This window comes from Pantherophis guttatus, chromosome 1 (assembly GCF_059756535.1).
Source record: "Pantherophis guttatus breed Tessera chromosome 1, ASM5975653v1, whole genome shotgun sequence".
Taxonomy (NCBI): domain Eukaryota; kingdom Metazoa; phylum Chordata; class Lepidosauria; order Squamata; family Colubridae; genus Pantherophis; species Pantherophis guttatus.
Genome location: NC_142063.1, coordinates 76,884,793 through 76,909,013, shown reverse-complemented (window position 1 = coordinate 76,909,013; position 24,221 = coordinate 76,884,793). Strand labels below are relative to the sequence as shown.

Sequence of the window (24,221 nt, the reverse complement as noted above, 5' to 3'; positions counted from 1 at the left end):
ATTAAAAATACCAGGCCATGAAATCAACTCCACAGGATGGCTCCAACAACTTCTATTGAGATTGACTGCACTAACAACATTTTGCAAGTCTGGTTGTGCTGTACTTCCTCCTCCTCATTCTTGTAGTTCAGTGAATAGCAGAAGTATCAGCCTGAGCCACTTCCAAAGGTTATCTGAATGTTCTGGTCTTTAAAAAGTACATTAGTCCCTTTTGCCTGGGCAACAACAACTGTGCCAAGGTCATATACCCATAGCCTCAATAATTGGAATATTGGATAATCTATTTTAATTTTAATAGAATGGCACAGTGGTTCAAACTGGGTGAACAAAGCCAGAATGAGAGGATGTGAATTCCTAAAAACGTCTTGGATCAGCTATTTCATACTTCAAATGACTTAATTCTTTAAATAGCACAAATCAGAATTACCAATCTGTAGGATCTTCCTATTCAGTGTCTTTGATTCTAGGCAAATAGACTAGGAATTCTTATGGAAGGGAGGGATTTGAATAGGAAGGACTTGTTTTTTAGCTTTGAATCTTTCTTGTTTTATTCTTCCAGCTCAGCAGTGGACAGCAGCCAGACCCTTAAAGGTGAGACCTTGGGTTCACTTTATGGCCTTGCAGTATAATTTGTTTCTAACTTTTTTTAGCATAACTGATACAAACTTCGGAAGTGAGAAGCATCAGTGCTGTGTTCAGTTCAGGGGTGGGTTTCATTTACCTTTGCTACTGGTATGCTTCGCTTGCCCGAGCACCGCTTCTGTGTCACTTCTGTGCAAAAGCTTCTGCACATGCGCAGATCGTATTTGATGACATCCAGGCAGGTGGGTGGAGCCTCCTGCCGCCGCTGCTACCAGTTCGCCCGAACTGGGGCGAACCCGTAGCAACCCACCACTGGTCCAGTTATATTTACTTGAATATTCACACTTAGGAAAAGAAATTTGATCACCAATGTGCTTGCACATGAAGGTGAAATCTCACATTGGGACATGTCCAGATTTGAAAAGTGTTTTAGTGTTTTAGTGCAGCTTGCAGTGGAGTTTTACTTTGAGCATCTGTAGGTGATGTTTAGATATACTGAACTACAAAGATACAAGCAGGAGCCAGGGTAGAGCACTGTGCAATGTGTTCTAATGCAGGAAAATTAAAGTTTTAATCATCCCTGCTACAACAGGAATGTAAAGTGGGTGGAACCCTACTTGGGGAATTCTGCTTGGATGATTGTTTTCAAGGCAAGAAGCATTGGCTTTGCAAACTGCCTTCCTCAACTCACAACATTTGGGAGAAAATGTCACAGCGACACAAAGTTAATCTTCCACCTGTAGCAGCATGGGATGCAAAGAAAAGCGGCAGGATTAAGGTCTTTACATCTGAGCCGTGCATTAGGTGTGAGATTTGGAGTTGCAGGAAAAAGAAAACAGAACACCAGCAACCTGTGAAGATCAACGAATTTCACAAGTTTCATGCATCATCCTGTATACTATATCTATGTCTATAAAAAGGAGTAGTTAAGAGCAGTGAAGTGTAAACAGTGAAGCCCTTGGTGCTCTCTGAGCTTGGTTGTTTTGTTTACAGACATTCCATTATCTGAGGAGGTAACATCATCAGTGCTAGTGAATGTGGGGTTTGCTCCCTGTTTATATACAGTAACTTACCCTGCCAGTGTTGGTGGGGGTGCTGTTTTCTCCCCACTATTTCAAGTAGAAAACAATATCCTAGTCAAGGAACTGTCATTACCACTGTAGTTGTGTAATAAACAGGATCTGCAAGCAAACAAACAAGCTCAGAGAGCACCAAGGACTCTACAGTTCAAGCCATCATCTTCTATTGAAATGTAAACAATAGAACATTTACTCAGGAAATGGTGAATTTGAATAAATTATCTTGCCTCCACAGCAACATATATTTTGCATCTAAGTTTCGGGGGCCTTATCTCTTCCAGACACACTGATGGAGCTTACATTCCATGTCAGAAAAGTTTACATGCATAAAACCAAATTTTGTTGATTATTTTTAACATGTAAATTGGGGACCCTAAAACAAGGATTCCCGTCACTTTCTTCTTCCTGCTGTGAGCAAATCCTCTGTCTATAAGTTTCCATAGGAATGAAGCTCCCACTCACTTAATTGGTGTGTGTGTGTAATATATATATATTACACACACACGCACACATATATATATGTATGCATATTAAATATATATATATTGCAAGAATAGTGAGGGATCCAATTCAGAATATCCACACAAGAAGAAAAAAGCTGTGCCTTTTCTCTCCCTTTTCACACTAGGATTCTCTTCTTACTTCTGAATAAGAATAACAATCGCAGGCTTCCCCCTCCTGATTAAAAACTCTATAGACGTTTTGGGTTGCAACTTGTCTGATATTGATGGAAGTAAGAGTTATCCTAATGAACATAGCAGTACGCAAAAGTCACAAGCAATTTTATGAGGTTCTCTGGGTAATTATCTCTGTGTTCATTAGCCAATTTCTGTCCCTAAGCAGAATTATTGTCAGCCCCCTCCCCACCTCCAGTTGCTGTTTCTTTGGCATTTGTCTTCCTCACGTGTCTTGCCATCTTTTTGTCAACTACTTCATTTTGCACTCTGCTGTCTCTTCTTTTACAGATGATGCTTTGATAGATGCTGCCAAGAATAATGATTTCTCCAAGGTAACAGCTCTGATGGGCTAAAATCAAGCTGCAATGTTGAAAAGAATATAGTGCCTATGCCACAGCAAGATCATCCATAGTGGTTTCATTTAGGGTTGTATGTAACAGTTCTATTTGCATTACTTCTCAATCTCTTCCCAATCTCTTAGTGGTGCCACTTGACTTGTTGATTTCAGCTTGCTTGTTATCCTTCACCTGCAGTGCAGATTTCCTTTAAGCCAGGTGGCCCTTTCATCCAGTGAATTCCTCATAGGCTCACTGAGGGCCTCCTGTTTCTGTCAGAGCTGTATTGTGACACCTAGAAGGTATGAAGAGAATTGCGATTAATTTTCCAGTAAAGGTATTTAGACAAGTTACAACTTAAAACTTTCAGTTAGGATGACAGACTTCTAACACCTCAAATGAATTCCAGTTGTATGGATCCATCATACCTGTCCAGTATTCATTTACAGTACAATTAAGAGTGTCAGAACACAGCATTTTCTACTTCATGTGTGGATGGGTATGCTTTCGTGTTAGTTTTGACTCCTGGCAACTTCATGGACAAGTCCCTACAATGTTCTTGGCAAGATTTTGGAACTGGTTTGCCGTTTCCTGCTTCCTAGGGCTAAGCAAGGGTGACTGATCCAAGGTTATTCAGCTAGTTTTATGTTTAAGGCAAGACTAGAACTCACAGTCCCCTGTTTTCTAGCCTGCTGCCCTAACCACTAGACCAAGCTACTTCAGCAGTACTAACTAATCCTGCTGAATTCAGATGGAAATCCTAATTCCAGCTACTTGTCCGTAATGATCTCTGCTAGAAATCATATGTTGGATGTCCTCTTTGTATCTATTTTTTCAGAATTCAGGGCAATTTGGCACAGTGTTTTATATTCAGTGTCAGAAGTAGCTATAATACAGCCTTTCTTACATTGTATTACAGGGAGATTTAGGATGTGTTCCTTGAGCCAACTATAAGTTAAGACTGTGCTTGCTACAACAAAGAGACATAAAAGCCCATCAGATTACTCCATTAATGTCTCTTAATTGTGTTCTTATCCTCTAAGAAGATAGAGGATAAGAAGACAGGAAGAATTGTGATGAAACTGAGTAATTACTATTTATAGAGCATTAACTCTTTGGACCCTTATAATTTATGAGTAGGATGTTCAGTTCATCACATGGATGAACGTCTGTGCTTTTTATGCTCTGCAACAATATTTTTCATATTCCATTTTGGTAATATTCTTTTTATTGTTCAGAATAGGGCTTTGTAGTTCTGGTGCATCAGAATCAATCCTATTATTATGATTGGGCTTGCATACTACCTTATTTCAGGGTGAAGTGAGTTAGATGGTGGTTCAGTGTGTTACAGGATGGCAGCCATTATCTTAGCATGGTGTATAACTAAGGCATTTCACCATAATATTGTTCGTCCTAGCATAGTATGTGAAAGAAAATTGTTTTTAGTTAACCCAGATTTAGCAACCAGTGAATAGTGCATTAGAGACCTGGCCATTTGACTCTCTTGGATGATAAAGCAATGCCTTTGATATGGATGATGTAGCACCTGGTTAAGTCCACCTGCCAGATGTCCCTCACTGTTACCAGCACAGAAATAGGATTTGGCTGCAAATGTACTCTTTTATGTGAAACAGTGAATGCAGAGAAGAACACGATCTCACAGATTCTCTAAATATATCAGATCAGCTGCCTCTGATTACATCCAGTAATACTCTCTTTTGAATGGGAGACTGAAACATCCTTTTGCTGGAAAGGCCTTTTTAATTGCTTCTGGCTCATACCACAATCCAAGTGATTAACTGTTAACTTCTTTTTCCAGTAATCTCTTTTTGTTGCTGCTTGTTTTAAACTTTTGTGTAAATTGCTTTGATTGAGGCTTACCTCAATAATGTCTGTATTGTGGCTGATTTCAAGTGATTCTGTGTCTGCTCTAGTTCAAAGAATTGCACCGGGCTGGCAAAGACTTGATGATGCGTGATCCCACAGGCCAAACTGTCCTTCACCATGCTGTCAAATCAGGGAGTAAGGAGATTGTGAAATACATAATTGAAAACGGTAAGTCAGGTCAGAAAAATGGATGGCCTTCTTAGCTGTGATTGTTTTAATCAGTCATCAGTGTAAGACACTAATTAACAAGAGCAATAGATTTAAACATACTATTTTTATTTTGGATTCTTACTGTGTTGTATGGCTGTGTGTAACGCTATCCTAACTTCAGCCTTGAGAGCTTATTACAGATACTTTTCAAACATTAATTGAGGCATGTCACTTAGAAACTGGTTACCTGCCCAGTCACAAAACACTTGTCTATCAAAAAGCCAACTAGTAATGTCACTGCCCAGTTACCTGTAGATTTATCCAGTGCCCTTCACTATTCCAGTTGATTGTTATCTTTTTCTCTGAGCAGATAGGCAAACAAAGCAGCTTTCTGATATTCTTGTTTTGTGAGAGAATCAGTCAATCTGTGTAAATCAATATGGCAATATGAGAACCATAGATTTTGTGAAAAGAGCCAGTCTAGTGATTAAAGCATCAGGCTAGAAACCAGGACATAGCGAGTTCTGGTCCTGCCTTAGGCACAAAAGCCAGATGGGTGACTTTGGAGCAGTCACTCTCTCTCTCAGCCCAAGTCAGCTTGGAGGAAAATAGAAGGAAGAATGTGTATTAGGTACGTTGGGTTACTTACAAAAGTAGAAAAGGTGGGATATAATTAAATAAATAAAAATATACAGTATAAAGCATATTTAGAATACTAAGTATTAGAAGGTGAATATTGTGCATTTCACAGAATGGTTTGAGAAATGCTTATCCCACTTTCTCTATAGTGGGAAGAAAATACATTGTCCATCTATAATAGAAGGGGGAAATAGTGGCACACTGGATCATATGCAGATTGATCTTATTTTCTCTCTCTCTCTCTTTCTCTATTCCAGCTCCTGCAGAAATTTTGGATGTGGCAGAAGAAGAGAAGTAAGTCCATTCTAAGTTATGGTGGCAGAAAATTACAAGGGAACTTGTACACTGGGTTTTTTTTTCCCAGTTGACCCAGCTCTCTATATATGGGCACATGTGTATTCATGTATTCATGTGTTCGTTCATTTATTCATTCATTCAAATTTGTACGGCCACCCATCCCAACAATTGACTCTAGACAGTCCTGCATGTGGGGAAGGATACTTCAACCTTGCAGTCTGTCCTTTGGGATCATGGCTTTGAGAGCTGTCATACTGAATAGATTGTGTTGTAAGCATAAATTCTTACGTCTTTAAAAAAAAAAGCAAGTAGAAGGTTACTCTTTTTCCTCATCACTGTCCTCTAGAATTCCAGCTTTCTCTGCTGCTTAGTACTGACTTTGAAAGAGGATTTGTGTCTGTGGATCTATTTGCAGAGGCAGTGGAAGCTTTATTTTCCTGCCAGCAGTTCCACTTGTAGAAAAGGTGGGCAGCCTGCAGGTCATCAGAGAATCCTGGTGCAAGGGAATTACAGAAGAACTTCAGTAGACCAGAAATCTCCAGAGTCAGTTGTTCCTGCATAACTTTCTTTCTTGATGCCACATTCACCCTCAAGTTGCTGTTTTCTCCAAGTAGCATTTTTAAAAAAAAAAAAAAAAATGCTAAGTCTGACTTGTTAGGAGGACTTTCCCTCTTTGTTGTCTGTCCTTCAGCCTTTCTTCCTAGGTGATGTAAGAACTGATCCCCATGTCTTACTAAGGCCATGCAAACATTAACATACAAGAACCTGGTTCCAGCCAAGGCTGGGTTGGACCTTTATGTATTGTTTACCTTTTGGAACATAGCAGAGGAGGGTATGTACTTTTGATCCCAGTTCTCCATTTTGATCTTCCTGTTAGTGGCGAGACGAGTTTGCATCAGGCTGCAGCACTTCATCAGCGGACCATCTGCCATTACATAGTGGAGGCTGGAGCTTCACTGATGAAAACAGATTTGCAGGTAAGAATTTCTTCTTCCCAATGGAGCATTGGGAATACGTGAAGGGGAGTGAAATGTCTGTGTTCCATTTCTGAGTTCAGAATCAATAACAAATCTTTTTATGTGGCAGAGTAGTATATCCACAAGGAAGGATGACTCTAGGTAATTTCCTATCCCGCTAGCTAATTAATTTTTCAGGCTGGGGAATTGTAAACATGCCGCTAACACACTGTTACCAACACTTGAGAATTGTGTTAAATGTATAAACCAGACTCCCCACCCCCACCCCCAAAAGTCAGAACTGGAATTCATGTTAGATAAGAATTCTGGAACCTGTAAATCCCATCACCACTTGGGAGTTATACCAGATTGAATAGATCAAATGGATCTTGAAAAGGTGCTGGCCAGGAAGGAAATGAATTATACTCAGTAGGAAAAGTAGACTGTGTATTAGATGAAGATAGATCTGGAAGTCGTCTGCTTCATTTGCTGCTTGGCAAATGGTTTTGTCTGATCTCTTAAGCTGCCAATGTTGCAGGGGGTTTCTTTCTCTAAATGTAAATCCAGAACACCTCATTCCCCCTTTTCCTTTTCCTAACTTCATTGCAAAATTGCCTCACTGTAACCTTTTCTGACTCTCATCAGCATTGTCAAGCTGTTGCTAAAAAATGTAATCACTTTTAATATCAGAGAGCTGCAGAATCTTCAAATATAGAGATCCACAGTAATAGCTCTATTTTAATACCTAAGGGGAGGGACTTAAAGAAATAATTGAAGATATTCTTTGGCACCGAAACTCCTAGTGGCTGACCTATCATATGTATTTTCTGATGAATTGTCTTTATGCCCAATGGCAGTTGTGATTTGAAGCTGAATAGTAGTCATACCCAATGAAAACGCATAGTGTCTCATTTTTGCAAAGTTTCTCGGGACCCATGAGTTCATTTAGCTAGAATAGATCCTAATGGACTATAAAAGCATTGGAGCATTTCAAACAAGCAATAATACATTTTGCCAACCGCATGTAGATTTTTGTAGCCAGTTCTGGCAGCTCTAACCTTTCATCAGTGACATGGACATGGTAATGTGACCAAACAACAGTTGCCGGAGTTGGAGGTGGAATGGGCAACCATTTTAAATGGAAAAGGGTCCATGTGAGATTGCGCTATGCAAAAAAGTTTGCAAAGTAAGATTGTCCCTTTTCTTCCTCACAGTTGTAAATGCCTTGCCTTGGTGCCTGCACTGAAGGGGGCTTGAGTTCTTGACAGGAGACACTACTGAATCTGTGATTTTCTTAATATAGCTTTCTGCATTTGGAACAAGACCTGAGGGCAACACAGCTAGAGCCAATGTTCCATACATTTCAATGTGTCTTCCTAACTTTCTGCCAACTGTTGAGTGCTCATGCTGTAACATGGTTTAATGTTACCCATGCGGGGAGAGAGTAAACTGTGCTATGAGAGTGTACAAACCTTCTTTCTGAATAAATGCCAGCATGCATCAAATGCAATTTGTTCCCTGTTCCTTAAACAAAATAGTGAACTGGATGAAACATTCTGGATCACAATCTCCAGCAGCTGGGGAAAATGCCTTGGAGACTTGATTTCAGGTTCAGTTTCTGTGCATTTAAGGGTGGGGGGGGATCTCTCTGCTGCTATTCTTGTTGCAAGAGAAAATAGGCAATTGAATGGAACAAAATGTGTAGTGATTAAAGATGCTAAATAATGTGATTATGAAGGAGCAGCCTCTGGGTTGTACCTGTGTGTGGAAACTCTATATGACAGTGATGGCTAATCTTTTTGCCATCGCATGCCAGGAGGGGGGTGTCACACATGCACGTACCCACACCCATAATTTTATGCGCCCCGCCCCCGTGCATGTGCGTGCGACCCCCGCTTCCCCCCCCTCCACTCCTGGCACGCAATAGCCTGATAGGCCCATTTTTCTCTCTCACCTGGCTCCAGAGCCTCTTATGAGTCTGGGGAGGTCAAAAACAGCCTTCCCCACCCCCCACCCCCAGAAGCCCTCCAGAGGCCAGAAACAGCCCGTTTCCCAACTTCTGGTTGGACAGGAAGTGATGTTTTTTGCTCTCCCCAGCCTCCAGAGACTCCTAGAGAGGCTCTGGAAGCTGGGGACAGCAAAAAACATCACTTCCTGTCCAACCAGAAGTTGGGAAACACCATTTCTGGTCTCTGGAGGGCTTCCGGGCAGAATGGGGAAGGCTGTTTTTGCCCTCCCCAAACTCATAGAGAGGCTCTGGAGCCAGGTGAGAGAGAAAAATGGCCCTTCCCCACCACCCCCCAGACCCTCCGGAGGCAGGAAACAGCCTGTTTCCCCACTCCAAAGGCCCGAAAATCAGCGCACACCAGAGTTGAGCTCTCATGCCCACTGATATGGCTATGCGTGCCACAGGTTCGCCATCATGGGTATATGACTTCATGCGTGTGCTTTGCTTCTAGCTTTGTCTTTCACTTGGATAGGAATTTGTAGAGGGTCAGTCTATTCTCCAAAGCACCTGAAGGCAGTTCAAGAAGCAATGGGTGCAAACTGATCAAGGAGAGATCCAACCTAGAAATAGGGAGTACTTTCTTGAGTCAGAACAATTAATCAGTGGAATGACTTGCCTGGAGCTCTGGAAGTTTGTAAGAAGAGATTGGAAAGCCATTTGTCTGAAATGGTATAGGATCTCCTGCTTGAGACCCTATACCAGCTGGGTGTTGTAGTCGAAGACTGCCTGTAAAAGACTTTCAAGGTCCCTTCAAAGGCTTATTCTGCAAATAAGGGAAGGAAAGTGAAGCTAAGAACTTAATCAGATTAATCAGATCAGATTAACAGAGTTGGAAGGGACCTTATAGGTTATCCAGTCCAACCCACCGCCCAAGCAGGAGGTCCTACACCACCTCTGACAAATGGCAGTCCAACCTCTTCTTGAAAGTCTCAAGTGATGAAGCTCCCACAACTTCCGAAGGCAACTTCTGTTCCATTGGTTGATTGTTCTTCTCACTGTCAGAAAGTTCCTCCTCATTTCTAGGTTGAATCTCTCCTTGGTCAGTTTCCATCCATTATTCCTTATCCTTTATCTCATCTATATCTATTTATTTATTATTTATTTTTTTCAATTTGTATACCGCCCTTCTCCTAGTGGACTCAGGGCGGTGCACAGCCAGAACTAAAATACATACCAATACAAAATTTAAAATTATTAAAAGAATTACATACTTTGGCCCAAATTTAAAACAATTCGAATTAAAACCCATTGACAGATTAAAAGCTAAAAAACTAAAATGAGGGGTGGGGGTTTCACGCCAGCCCTGCTTGATGGAAAAGAAAAGTTTTCAGGGCACGGTGAAAGACCCGGAGATCCGATATCCTTCTTATCTCCGGGGGTAAATCGTTCCAGAGGGCAGGAGCTGCCACAGAGAAGGCCCTCCCCCTGGGGGTCGCCAGCCGACATTGCCTGGCTGACGGCACCCTGAGGAGTCCCTCTCTCTGGGAGCGTACTGGTCGGTGGGAGCTATATTTATCTGTGGCTGCTTGTAAAGGAGGCCCTGCATGTCTGTAGCCCAGTATACTCCACTGAGATACAACTAGCCATTATCTCTGAAAATCATTTTGATTAATTGGATTCCTTCTTTCCTTCCTTCCTTCCTTCCTTCCTTCCTTCCTTCCTTCCTTCCTTCCTTCCTTCCTTCCTTCCTTCCTTCCTTCCTTCCTTTCTTTCCTTGCTTGCTTGCTTGCTTGCTTGCTTGCTTGCTTGCTTGCTTGCTTGCTTGCTTGCTTGCTTGCTTGCTTGCTTTCTGCTAGGAGGTGAGGGCCACAGTGGGAGACTTATTCTCTCCCACTTTCAGTACAGGCGGCAGCTAGCCAGTTTTCCTTGGCCTTTCTCAGCAGTGTGTTTGTTCAGTACTGGTGAAGTGTGGGGGTTGTGAATGAGAGGGAGGGAGAGTTTGTGCTATGGGGGAAGAAAGGGGAGTCATGGCTGAAAACTGTTAACAGATTTAGTTTTTATGGAGTGCAGGAGTTCATTAGCGGACACAGTCCAGATGGCTGCAGTACGTTCGTGAAATATGAGCTTCCTTGGGGATTCAGGAGAACTAGTAAGGCTGTGAGGATGATATTTCAGGGCCATCCCCAGGCATATACCTCACCCAGCCAGCACCCCCACGCTCCTTCTTACTTTCTCAGAATGAGTAGACAAGCGATGAAGTTAAGAAACAAGCTTAGGTCAAAATTTCTCACTTTCCCTGTTTACACTCTTGCAGTGTGAGAATATGGAAACACAGGCTCCCCCTCTTAATATCCAGTAAGGGGAACAGAGTAGGTATACAAACAGGCCCTTGAGGACTTATTTAGCTGTCAGTTGCTAATCTTCCAGAAACCCCAAAGCTTCCCATCCAGGCAGGCTCTTCCAGTCTTACGGCTTTTTCCCACATCTCTTGAGGCAAGACTGGAATCTGTGTATGTAGCTACAGCCCTACATTTGGGGCCCTTTTCTTTCCAGGACTGCATGTGAATACAGATTACTCAGGATAACTAGTAGGTGCATCTAATATAGATAGCCTTATTTATGGGAAATAGTATGCACAGTTCACAGAGTTCAAAGTTGATGTGGAAGGTCACAGAGGCATTATTATTTTTTGTCATTGTACATGTACATCTGTAATACAAAAAGGGGGAGAAATATACCTTTTTTGCATTAATTTGTCTCTTGCCCCAGTGTACAAATAGTGTGTGTGTGTGCGCGTGCGCGTGTGCATGCGCTTATCTATTTATTTGTTTATGAGACAAAGCAAGACCTAGCAGCAGCCAAATGATCTGATATTTCTGTCTGTGGGAGTTACATGGAGCCCGAAATTAAAATTAAATTATAACGTTCTTGGACATGTTTATAAATGATGTAATGCCTACAGCTATGTAAATACGATTTACAAATCTATGGTTTTTTAAGAATACGTTTTCCACATTCGTACCCAAATGTGTTTGTTTTAAAATCCTAGATGAGACTGTTAACCCCTCAAATTGCCAGCCATTAGATGGGTCAAACATCTAATGGATCACAACAGAGTTGAGGAATTCAAAAATGAAGAGGGGAGCGAAATTCTGTGGTATCAAAGAGTTTTGGGCTCCAGTCTCCCCTTTTGTTTCATCTTCTTACAGGGAGACACACCCAAGCACAGAGCTGAGAAGGCAAACGATCCCGACCTGGCTGCCTACCTCGAAAATCGACAGCACTATCAGATGATCCAGCGGGAGGATCAGGAAACAGCCGTGTAGCACTCAGCATGCCTTCATCGTTTCCTGGGGGGCAGAGAAGCCGAGTAGCGCGGGAACCTGGCTAGCCTTTTCTTGAATGTCCATCACACAGAGGATCCAGAGTTTTCTGTTTAGGCTTGGCCACGGTGCTGTTATTTATTTATGTAGTGGGTATTGAACAATGCTGACTGCCACATCCCTCACCGCCATCACATTCCATGGATGGATACCTCTGCCTGATATTTCATTTCTATCTGCTTCCAAGTTTTCTTGACCCTCGTCGCTGCTGCTCTCAAAGCAGGAAAAATACTCCCTTCTAGCTATTGGTGGAGCTCCATTTCAGATATCTGCTCCATCCCCATGCCACCATTGTGCAACTTCGTGTTATCTCCCTAAAGGCAGCATCTGCAACCCCTTTTAGATCCTCTGAAGCTTCATTCCACTGATTCTGCTGATTTCCCAGCAGTGGGTATTGTCTTTCTCAATATGGTAGCAATGCCCGTTGTCTTGGTATATTCTATACTGGAAATTTGCTAGCACAATTTTTGAGAAGGCATACAAGAAGAGACCTGTGTTTATTTGCTATAGCCCTTTCTTGTTATTCAGGCACTGTAGTACTCAATTACTTGTGTAAACTCTGGGTGACAGTCACATTGGCAAGCAATCCAAGTATCCAAAGCAAGCTATGGGCTTGGTTTGCATCCTCTCAGCACAATATATCCCTCTTCCTCCCTTTCTTTTATTCCCTTTACTATGTTAACCCTGTATTGCAAAGCCCATGCTGTAGAGGGTGTTTATATATCTTGCAAAAACAGGGAACACCAGGTCAAATCCCACTCCTTCCAATTTAAGCTGCTGCAAGCTGAGTTTTGAGACTGCCGCACTAAATGTTTTGAGCAAAGTGCCTCCTCTCCAGGTTTCTTTCCCCCCCATCTTTTCTCTCTCTTTCTGTTCTCATATATTACCTTTTTCTGCTTTTTGCATTCACCGATTTAGGAAATAGCAGCCAGTTGTAAGCATATTCGAAATAGGTTTGGAAAGCTTGAGGTTTGCTGAAAAGGGGAGAGAAATCTCATCCGAAAAGGCCATTGGCACTTGCCATACCTAAGGACAAAGCATTATCAGTACGGAAATTACCTTTTCGTTTTAAGGAGATAGGAGTAACTATAAAATGCATCAATATAAAGGGAACTATTCCTATCAGCTAGCGTTAATGGCACATTTTTACCCAGGGACTTGTACTGACAGTAGTAGTAATGAATGGAAAAGTTCCTGTACAGTCATCTGACTTCTTGCCTAAAAAAGAATGGTCTCTGGAATTGGTTCCTAGACTCATGCATAGACACAGGCTACCCACATCAATTTATAATATTTTGGTGCACAGACTTAACAATGTGCAAGTCCTATGGGCACAATTGGAGGCAGATCCTAATTGTCATCCTGAGATGTTTTGTTTACCCAAGTCTCCCATCACTACCTGTCCCGTTTTGGGGGGTTTTCTAAAGCAAAGCAACCCAAAACTTCCCAACACTTAATGTTCAGAGAATGTGCTATATAGTCAGCCTGCGTGTAGATTGAATTGATACCCAACTGATTCGCTAAAACAGGGACTATATGAAATCTAGCGGTCGTGCAAATGAGTTTACAAGCATATAAACATACTGTTCTACCTGAACAGTTCAGATTAAATAATTTCAGTGCTCTACTTGGTCAAGAAGAGTGGACTGAAACTGGACCAAAGGGTTTTTTTTAATAATTTACATCTCCAGTGTGGGCAAGAATTCTTAAATCTCATTGAGGCTATGGGTTCTGTTGTGAAACTGTTGAAAAATAGATGGCTTTCTGAGGACACTGGATCACAAATGTAAGGACCCATAGAAGACAGTTTTGTGCACAAAATATGTTTAAACCGAGCATCTTAAAAGAGCAGGAGAAGCAAACTGCTGGTGAAATCAGCAGTAATTTACCAGGGATTATCTTCCATAGATGCAAGAGTTTGAATTTAGAAAGAACAGGCTTTAAAGTCATGATTCTCCTAATTTTAGGAGGCTCAATGAGATTAGAGTCAAGAATTTCTTACATGTCACTCAGAAATGTAAGAATATATCTGACTGGAAGCTTGTCCTCTTTCAAGGCTGAGCTTGCCTGCCTTCTGTATCTAATGCTTTTAAGATTGAGATGCTAAATATCTCTGATAGCGCCTGAGACTTGAAACAATGGCCAAGTGTCCATTTGAGCCCACTCTGGAAACTAGCTTTTTCCCTCTGGTTGTGTCCCTGTCTTTTAAACATGGCACTAAGCAAAGGATAATACCACAAAGCAGACTGCACTCTGAGCACAGGTCCCAGGCAAGATGTTAATTGTTCTAAATCAGAAACACTTGTCATCTCTTTGACATCACCCCTCCTTTCCTCTCCACGGATGTGGTAGAACAGCCAAAACATTTGGGCATCTGAGGGTGGTGCTGACTCACAGCTGCACCATATCAAGTCCAAGTGGTTGGATCAGCTAGGTCTTTGGCCTTGTACAGCCCACTGCTGTGCCAATAATGGCGACTTCCCATCCTGCATGACATGGCTATGTTGTAGGTCAATTGAAGAGAATGCCTCATTGCTTTGCTCTAAACTAGGAGGACTCATGCTCTGGATTTTTAAAATTGTAAACATTCCTCTCTATAAACAAGCTGGCTCCCTAAATGTGTTTTATAGCCCCATAGGTATGCTATCTTCTCTTCCTCCCTTTTATATGTCTTCTTAAACTTTGTACAGGTAGTTCAAAAGCACACTGTTTCCTCATCTCTAAATGTTTGTTTGTGCATGTGTGTGTCCTAAGCTGAGTTGCTGTGCAATTCAAACCTTGGCCTGTTCTACTCCAAGGGGGAAGGAGTGTGTTTGAGAGTGTTTTTCCCCCTGTGCAATACCTGATTCCCATTTCCTAGATTCGGACTAGTAGGATACTTTTGGTTTGATTGTTTTTGGTTTGGTTTGTTTTTGTTTTTTTAATGTAACTACATTGGAAGCTTGTGCTTCTGACTTTCTCTTTGACAGTTTAAATGTTTTGTTGAGTTTTGCCATTAAAATAGAAGGATGAACATTTTACTTCCCCTCTCTTATTTTTTTTTTCAAAGCACATCCCTTTCTCCTACATGGTGTTTATAATAAAAAAAAAATCCTTTATTCCCTTAAAAGGAGTAGCTAACCCCATACGTGTTGGAAATGACTTTTAAGCATAGATGAAAACCACAGAACGAATTTAGCTGCCTGTCTACTCAATTTTTGCCTTCACAAAAGATGGATGAAATGGGCTCTTAGCAGGTATTTTTTTTTTGCTAATGTTTCAAATAGTGTAAAAAGAAAACAAAGTGACATGACAGTGACTTTTTTTGTTTGTTTGTTTGCTTCCATTCCAGCACCAGTGCTGAATTACAGGTGCTGGTAGCTAGCTGTTCCAACAAATAATCCAACATTAAAATGTATGCGTGCTTGGTTATTTAACATACTGAATAGTAGAACTTCAAGAAGACTTCCTGAAGGAAAAAGAGATGTTTCAGGAAATGCAACTGTGTTGGTGTATCTTTGAAAACTAATATATTGTGACATGGAGTTTTGTACTAACTCAACAGAGGCAGGGGTGTTTCGTGACCTTCAGGTAGACCTGGGATTCTGAAGAACAGTCATATAAACACTGAACTGGATTTCAAGAACTGGGAATGGAAAACCTTTTCAGTTGAAGTAACTCCCCCTCGGTCATAAAGGGAGATTTTATAACACCATTTATTTAACCAGACTCAGAAATGCAGGTTTACAACTTCTGCTCATTTTCTGCCCTAAAAACTTCATTCATATACATAAAAGTCATGTATAATTATTCAAATCAAATTTTCAGTTTTTCTTTAAATAACTGTGGTATATATACACGCATCTCTCTCTCTCTCATCTGACCCAGCAATCTGTTCGGATTCCTTCTTATGCAAAAATACTGTTGCTGTTAGGAACAGACCATCAGCCTGAAAGCATTCCCTTTTCAGTGTTGCCATCCTCACAGATAGGTGTTGGCATATGGTCAGGGTCAGACAGACACCGCCCCACCCCTTTTTTTTAATTAGTGAAATACATTATTTTTTTATTATTATTTCGTTCTCTAAAGGTTACAGGGGTTGGTTTGAGTAATGTGGTGGTATATTCAGCAGGAAAACTGGAATTCCCTAGCCTCTTTTCCAATTTTGTGGACAATTAATAAAAGCTGGTGTAAAATGAACAAAATCAGTTATGCTGTGCCTCAAATTACCCCGCCAATTACTTTTTTGCCACCTGATTTGGGGTGCTAGAATGGCTTGTGAAATGCCCTCCCTTTGTTAGATGTTATCTAACAAAGAGAAAGAACAAATGTTTTAAAACATTTAAAATGTTTTCCCTTCAGCAGGGAAAAAGTTCCACCAAGATTTGTTTTTCTACGATCAAGAATGCATTTTTAAAATATCTTTAAAATCTTCAATCTTGTTGACATCTTGGAATATCTCTGCTTGCGTCCAATACTTGCATCCTATACATACAAGTCCTAACTATTTTTTTTCCTTGAATAAATCATGTGTGGTTCAGTAGGACTTATTTCGGTATAAATTTACTTCAGATTACAACTGCAATTCAACACTCGAAACTGAGGGAGGGGGTCAGTCTCTTTTTAACTGAAGTGATTAGTTCTGTGCCTAGAAACTCCCAGAAGGCTATAACATCAATTTTATTCTGGCAGGGGTGCAGGCCTCAAAAAGAGCCTTGCATTCATAAACCAGGCTTTCCTTTTCATTCATCACAGACTTCATACTTGTTCATAATATATCTTGGAATTTTTAATCAGCAATGTTTCATTTGGAAACCCTAAAGCAACCCTTTTGGGCATTTGCCCTACAATGTCCATAAACCGCCTGTTCCTATCTACTAAAGAATTGGTGACTTCAAAGTTGAGGTCTGCTTTTAATTCTACAGTATTCCATTTTCACCTGCTGACTCAAAATAGGGAGGGGAGTGATACATCGTTTCCTCTTGATTTTCCTCTTTGTAGGCAGATAAATACCCTGAAATCCATATGCAAATGACTAGTCTGAGAAAAACTCCTGATGTTAATTTGAGGTGTCCCTTTAAAGCAGTGTGCTAGACATGGCTATCTCATCAAAAGGCTTGCTTTTCCATAGCTGCACATTCCATCTTAAAAGTCTGATCAAATACAGATGCTGTGGCTTTAAAGATCTGCCACCCTGACCCCTCCCCTTTTCCCCTTCTCCAGTCTTGCACTCGGTTTAGCATTGGGGGCGGGGGGGGGGGGCAGATATTCTAAAGTGCTAGAAAGTTTGCACATGCTACTGACCTTATATATACTTAATAGACATTTTAGAATGTGCCATTGTATCAATACACATTCAACAATCTGGGGAAGCTGAAAGACAGCACATATTTTTCATTGATATTTTGTTCAACCTTTACCATTTGATGTTACGATGTGTGTAACACTGTAGGTGTCAGGGACCAATCATATTTGAAAAAAGAATATTGGCTCCTAAAGAACAGATGGAAGTTGGTGCTCATTTACTAACTAGTAAGGGCTGGCAGAAAAGTCCATGTAACTTGTTCCTTATAAACAACTAGATTTGTTCTTCCCTAAGCCCTGGAAATGCATGTGCTAGGAATTTCTTGGATGTCTCTTACAACCTCAGTACTTCAGGTAATGTCACTAGGTGTCCAAAGTAACCAAGGGTGGTGTGGTTACTGTACCTCATCCAGTGGGGGGGTTGCCCCTGGTTCGCACCGGTTCTATAGAAAAGGCAGGAAAACCAGCAGGAGGCTCTGTTCACCGACCCTGACATCATCAAAACGCTTCTGCGCGTGCGCAGAAGAGCAAGCAAAGCGAGCACGTGCGCACGCCCCACTGCGAACCGGTAATAAAGGTCAGTAGAACCCACCCCTGACCTCATCCCCTTCAGTTTCTGAAGCATTCTTGTGCCCCCTCCCCAAATCATACAGTTGTAAAATGTCTCGCCTGTCATGGGGAGAGAAAGATTCTGGAAACCAACAATCTTACTACCTTTTCCTGTATTCTTTGCTTGCTTTGACAGTAACTGGCACCCTAGTCAGCTCCATCAAACTTTCAGGGGCTTCTAATGAGTAGATTTATGGTAATAGAGCGAAGGAAGCCATTATGAAAGAATTTGAAATGCAAGCCTATTTTAAACAGAAATCAAGCTTCAAATTCTTGTGCCTTTTCCTCCCACATAACAGCTAGAAGCCATTTTGGTGGGGATGGAGCAAAAATCAATCATTTCTATTTGTTTCTAGTTAGGATAACAGGCCGATTTGTATTGGGTTGTTTGCCTGTGACTGTGAGAACTTGCTTTCCAGGCTGTCTCCCAGCATTCCTTCCTATTGGGAAGGGTCTTCTTTCACATTGCCAGAGAACCCCAGCAGTTGGCACTGCGTGCCTAATCTACTGAGGAGGGAGGGTTTCTGAATGGACTTCAACGCTGCTACATTATGGAGGGGTTCAAAGCCAGTGCCGTCACTAAGTTTTTCCAAGCTCTACCACCTCTGCAGGTGTCACTGGATTCTTCCTTCATTTCTTGGGTTGCTCTCAAAGCCTCTAAGCTCCTGCCTCCTGCTGATATGCTAATCAATCTATGCACAGGATTCAGGGGACTCATCCTTCCTGGTTCCCAAAATGAACCCAGTGGGAAATTATTACTTTGATTAGAATGAATAAACAGGTATACTGCAAGGAGCAGGAAGAAGTCTTACTATCCCTGCTATCTAGCCAGAAGAGGTTCCTTTTTGCTCCATCTCTTATAACCAAGTATACATGGAACTCAGCAGCCCAAGATTTATTGCAAGCAACATCATCATAAAGGAATCTAATTCTAAACCACTGTTTAGCTACAGGCAAAGAAAGGAAGAGTGCATTGTGTGCTATGAGTGAACTAAATATTGTAATACTAAGGGGGAAACCACTTTAACTAAGTGAAGATGTCCAAATTGCCATCAGGTTTTCTATTTTCTCTGTGGTCAATTTACTGGGAGGATGGAATTCTGTTCTCATAGGATGATAGCAAACATTCTCTAGGGAAAACTGTATCAGTCTTCAAAAATGACATTGCGTCTCTAAGGCTTACCGTAGGGTTTGTGAAATTGTGCCAGGGAGACTTTTGAGGTTTAGGGCAAAACTAAAGGGAGGGGGATGGTGAATAAATTAGTATTGAAGGGAGAGAGATGGAACCACCCAAGCCAAGCTAATCAGCACAGAAGGGCAGCTTGCCAGCGGCTTTATTAAGGCTGGAAAAGTTACCGTAAACGAACGGCACAATAGGCTTGGGAGAGAAACAGAGATCAGAGCTCTCCTTTTTCATATCCAGGATACAGAAACCAAAGCTCACTATAATTATTGCACTGAACAAATAGCACATCTGTACAGATGTTATCTAAAGTAAGACATATTGTTAGTATGTATCCTATTTTCTTTAAACTTTGCAGGATTTAACTCCAGATTGGTTTTTTTTTTAAAGCCCCTCTCCTTAGGTCTATCTACCATTCTAGCAGAGCCAAAAAGTATCCTATTTCAACATTCCTGTCATCAGTCCTGAATGTCTCTTCTTTCACACAACGAAGCTATAAAGGTGGTTTTCCCAAGTCTTGAAACACTTTCTTTTTCATAATGATAAAATTGCCTTTTATCATCCTGGATATCTTTAAAAGGATATATCTTTCACTTTCCTAGTTTGGGGTGGGGGGAATGGAGGCAACTATCCCTCAGCTTCTAAAAGTACACAATAGGCTTACTAAAAAGAGCCAATGCCAAAGAGCTACTGCTATGGCTGCAGCAGTAGAAATGTAGTTTCGTAATCAGGAGAATAGTTCCACTCTGTTCTGAATGGTTCAGACTCCACCTTGGTTATTATGTCCAATTCTGGGCACACTTATGAAAAGTTTAATTAGAACAGCTGCAAAGCAGAGGAACAACAATGCTTGAGGGACAAGAAACAAAAACTTATCAAGAGTGATACAACTGGGTATGTTTACCCTCCAGAAAGACAACTGAGGGAAAACAGAGCAGTTTTCAAGTCCTGTGAAGATAAGATTAAAGAGCTGGTTTAATGCAGCAGCTGGGAATGGTGCTGGGTTGGAAATCAGAAAATTGCAAGTTCTAATCCTTCCATCCTTCCTTTAGGCATTAAAGACAATAGTGACTTTGGGCCAGTCACTTGCTCTCAGCCCAAACCACCTCACAGACGGGTTGTTGTTGGAAAAATAGAAGGTGGAACCATTATGTATACTCTCTTTGAGTTGTATAAAATAGACAGGATACATTTAAAAAAAATAAATCCACACATAAAAAAAAACAGACTTCATCTGAATTGCTCAGGACCTTAAAAATGATTGAAACATTAGGAAGGCAGATTCAGGTTGAATGTTAGTTAAGCAGTTTGGAAGCAGAACCAAGTACTATAAGAAGTAAACATATCCACTTCACTGGACATATTCAAATCGAGTTAGCTGTTTGGAGTCCTATCCCTACCTAGTAGGGAGTTGGACTTGATTAGCCTACATGCTCCTTTCCAAATATACAATTGAAAAGTTCAAAAGGTAAATTTTCAACATGAAGATGAGAAAAAAGATCTTACATAAATCAGAACCTTTACATATTTCATTCATAAGTAAACAGTCTCAGTGCCAAAGTACTCCCTTCTATTGTTAAGGTTCTTTGGTCTAATCTAACAAAATGTCTGCCAATAAAATTGTGCATGGTTCAGATCAATCCTTTTCAAGTTTTTTTTATCCTAGAAGAACCTTTGTAATCATTTTCAGATCAAGGAAATTTCTGCATAAAATGGAAAAAATACTTACAGTGCAATGTACTTCTAACAATTTGACAATGTTTATAACAATGGCAAAACTGCAAGTGCTAGTATTATATGGTGTGCAAAGATAAAAAATACCATGTTTTATTCATCTCAACATCTTACAGGATCCAGGGGCTCCACAGAAACCTAGTTAAAACTAGCTTAGTTATACTGTAGAGTGATTAGGAATCCCTCCCACCTTCCAACATTAAATTATTCAGCTCACAGTATACTGATTCTATTAGCGTATCTTGTGAACTTTAAGTTGTGTAGACTTCAACTTCCAGAATTCCCCAGGAGAAACACTAGATTTGATAATTTTGTGCTAAATGTTTATGATGTTTGATTTTTCACTGCAAGAGTAATGATTTAAAGGATGTGAAAATGCTCTCTCTCACACACAAACACACACACCAGGGGTGGGGTCTAAATTTTTTTACTACCGGTTCTGTGGGCGTGGCTTATTTTGTGGGTGTGGCTTGGAGGTCATGTGACTAGGTGGGCGTGGCTAGCTGGTCAGTCATTTCTGGAAGGTCCTCGCACTTACGACCCGACTCATTTGTTTGCTTTTAACACTGATCAGCTGTAGGACGGCCCTTTGAAGCCCCGCGGCAAGAGTTTAAACAGTTTTTTTCCCTCTCGTCATCAGCTGGGACTCAGGAGGCAGCAATAGATTGGGGGTGGGACCAAATAAAAGGTTAGAATAACGTGGGGGGGTGGGGGGGAGGGCGGGGGGGAGAACCGGTTCGGTGATGTCATATCGTCACTGCTACCGGCTCGGCCGAACCGGACTGAACCGGGAGGAACCCACCACTGACACACACCCAAAAAAAATCACAATCTCATTATCCATTCTCTCATTTTGTCATACAATTGTTTTCCCTTGGTCTTGTGCTGAGCTTGGAAGTTATCCACTCCTACATGATCATACTGTTTTGACACTCTCATTGTCCAAGTGTGCTATATAAAAACTTTTTCAGTCATCTAGTATGTCCTATTCTAAAAGCTATTTCTGTTTTGATGGTGATGCCAATCTTACAAGCATAGAGAGAGGAAAATGAGAAAGAGTCATTCTCAAGTGGGGTATAGTATAGTATCAACTTCTTCTCTTGGTAATATTGTTTATGGCCCAAAGACCCAAAGCTAGGTAATAATTTTTATCAGTGACCTAAATCATGCCATACCATAGAAATGACTTAATGGTGAGAAATGAGACCATTTTTTTCCACCATCTACTCTGGAAGGTTGTGCAGAAAAGGCTAAAACGATTAAGAAGTACGTGCGATGCTTCACACTGGAAATGTTTTGTCAAGCCATATCTGTTTTTAATTCTCATGGTGCTAATTTTCCCATCTCTTCAGCTCAGTGACTGGTTTCTGTCCGTGCATATATACTCACTAGGTATGTCCATATACACATCAAAAGTCCTTTGATTTAGCTGTATATAAAGCTTCAGCTGATCCATTCTCTATCATTCTCTATCTAAAAACCCTCTATCATTCAATATAAGTGGGAATTGATAAACGTTCAAAATTCAGCCTTCTAAATACTTCCCATTTTAAGTCTCTGAAAATAAATAGCTCCTAAACCATGGCTGGTCTTTATAACTGAAAGATTATGTTCTAAACTGAATTAGCACAAAATATAGTCGAATATGATATTTGAATTGCCATCATTAAACGTTTTATCAATTCCCACTTATATTGAATGATAGAGGGTTTTTAGATAGAGAATGATAGAGAATGGATCAGCTGAAGCTTTATATACAACTGAATCAAAGGACTTTTGATGTGTATGGACATACCTAGTGAGTATACATGCACGGACACAAACCAGTCACTGAGCTGAAGAGATGGGAAAATTAGCACCATGAGAATTAAAAACAGATATGGCTTGACAAAACATTTCCAGTGTGAAGCATCTCACGTACTTCTTAATCGTTTTAGCCTTTTCTGCACAACCTTCCAGAGTAGATGGTGGAAAAAAATGGTCTCATTTCTCACCATTAAGCCGTTTCTGTGGTATGGCATGATGCCCGCACTCTCCTGGAAGCTCAGCAGGTGAATGAGAGCCATGATTCCTTCAGGGCCAGAGAAAAACAAATGGATCATTCCCCCAAATCTTTCTCAGGTCAGTGAAATAAAAAAGATGGAAAGAAGCAAGACAGTAATCAACAGATCAAATGTAAAAAATATTAATAATCACAAAGCGCCAATCTTCCTGAATTCCTCTCAATTTTCCTTAGTTTTATAATGAAAAGAAACAAAAGGTGTTTGTAGAGTGGGTAGATTATCAGTATAGGATTGGGAAAATATGAATTCAGATCACTAAATATAACTATTGTTATTTTTAGACAATTTCTATCCACTTAATGTATACAGAATATGTCACATTCTGTAGAGAGAAATTCTCTGAGGAAGGGTTCCAGTACGATCCAAAAGTTTGAAAGACTAAACCTCTGAGAGTAAACACTTGTTGGAAGTGTTTTTGCTTTAGCAGAATAACATAGTTACCCTTCTGCAAAAACAAATCAGTTAAAAAAAAAACATTTATCCCAGCAAGCCAAATAACACCTGGAAAGGAACTGTCTTAGCTACTCTCTAAAGCAGAGGTGTCAAACTCACAGCCCACAGGCCAAACACGTCACGCACTGGCCATGCCCACCCCCAGTTTAGCGAAGGGGGGGAAAGTTGTGATGCGTCATGTAATGACGCAACTTTGACACTCCTGATCTTTTGGGACTAAAAACAAAGGCCTATGATGGCACCCTCCCAATGGAATGTCATTCCCCTGGAGATAAGACTGGCACCCACCTTGATACTTTCCTGGAACACCCTGAAGATGTGGTTCTGTTGGTGATCCTGGGGATCCCATATTGATTCGGAGCCAATCAAGTGACTGGTTTGTTTGTGCTTGTTGCTGGGGGGCGGGGGAGCAGGAGAGATTAGGGGTTTTATATTGTGGCCTTTTAATGCTGAAAGCCACTCAGAGTCACTATGAGATGGGCAGCTATATAAATTTAATAAATATATAAAAAGGAGCAATACTATGAAGCACAATGTAGTACATTAGAAGATCATAGTACAGGTAGTCCTCTCTTAACCACCACAATTGGAAACAGCAATGCCAATGTTAGGAGAGGTACTGAAGTGACAAATCATGTAACCATGTGAAACTTACATCAGGCCCACTGCAATTGTTAAGTGAATCACCCAGTCATTAAGTGGGACAGCACATGACCAGACTCTAATTTTACTAGCAGTTTCTCCATTAGCTTGTTGGAAGCCAGTTGTGAAGTTTGCAAATGGTGATTGTATGACTGTGGGGATGCTACAATGATCATAAATCACATTAGTTGTGAAGCATCCAAATACTGATTGCATGATCACAGGGATATTGTGATGGTCATATGTTCAAGTTCAAGTCATAAATTTACTTTTTTTAGAACTTTGAACAGTCACTGAACAGCGCTGAAGTCATTAATTGAG

General features: G+C 40.8%; 1 protein-coding gene across 20 annotated transcripts in view; it reads left to right on the top strand.

The window, feature by feature from the left end:
• The window catches only part of DGKZ (diacylglycerol kinase zeta), a 159,819-nt gene extending 144,866 nt beyond the window's left edge, over positions 1-14,953 (top strand). For 18 of the 20 annotated variants that reach the window (XR_015729494.1, XR_015729484.1, XM_087876537.1 and 15 more), the window contains 6 exons: positions 560-591; positions 2,627-2,670; positions 4,608-4,728; positions 5,607-5,643; positions 6,524-6,623; positions 11,760-14,953. Coding sequence is in view for 17 of the 20 variants with exons in the window: in XM_087876537.1 (XP_087732663.1) it covers positions 560-591; positions 2,627-2,670; positions 4,608-4,728; positions 5,607-5,643; positions 6,524-6,623; positions 11,760-11,876 (451 nt within the window). In the remaining 3 variants the exon portion in view is untranslated. Of the gene's footprint in view, positions 1-559; positions 592-2,626; positions 2,671-4,607; positions 4,729-5,606; positions 5,644-6,523; positions 6,624-11,759 lie in introns of those variants that run through there. The other 2 variants (XM_087876517.1, XR_015729482.1) reach the window with 2 other exon arrangements.
• Positions 14,954-24,221: the final 9,268 nt, after the last annotated feature.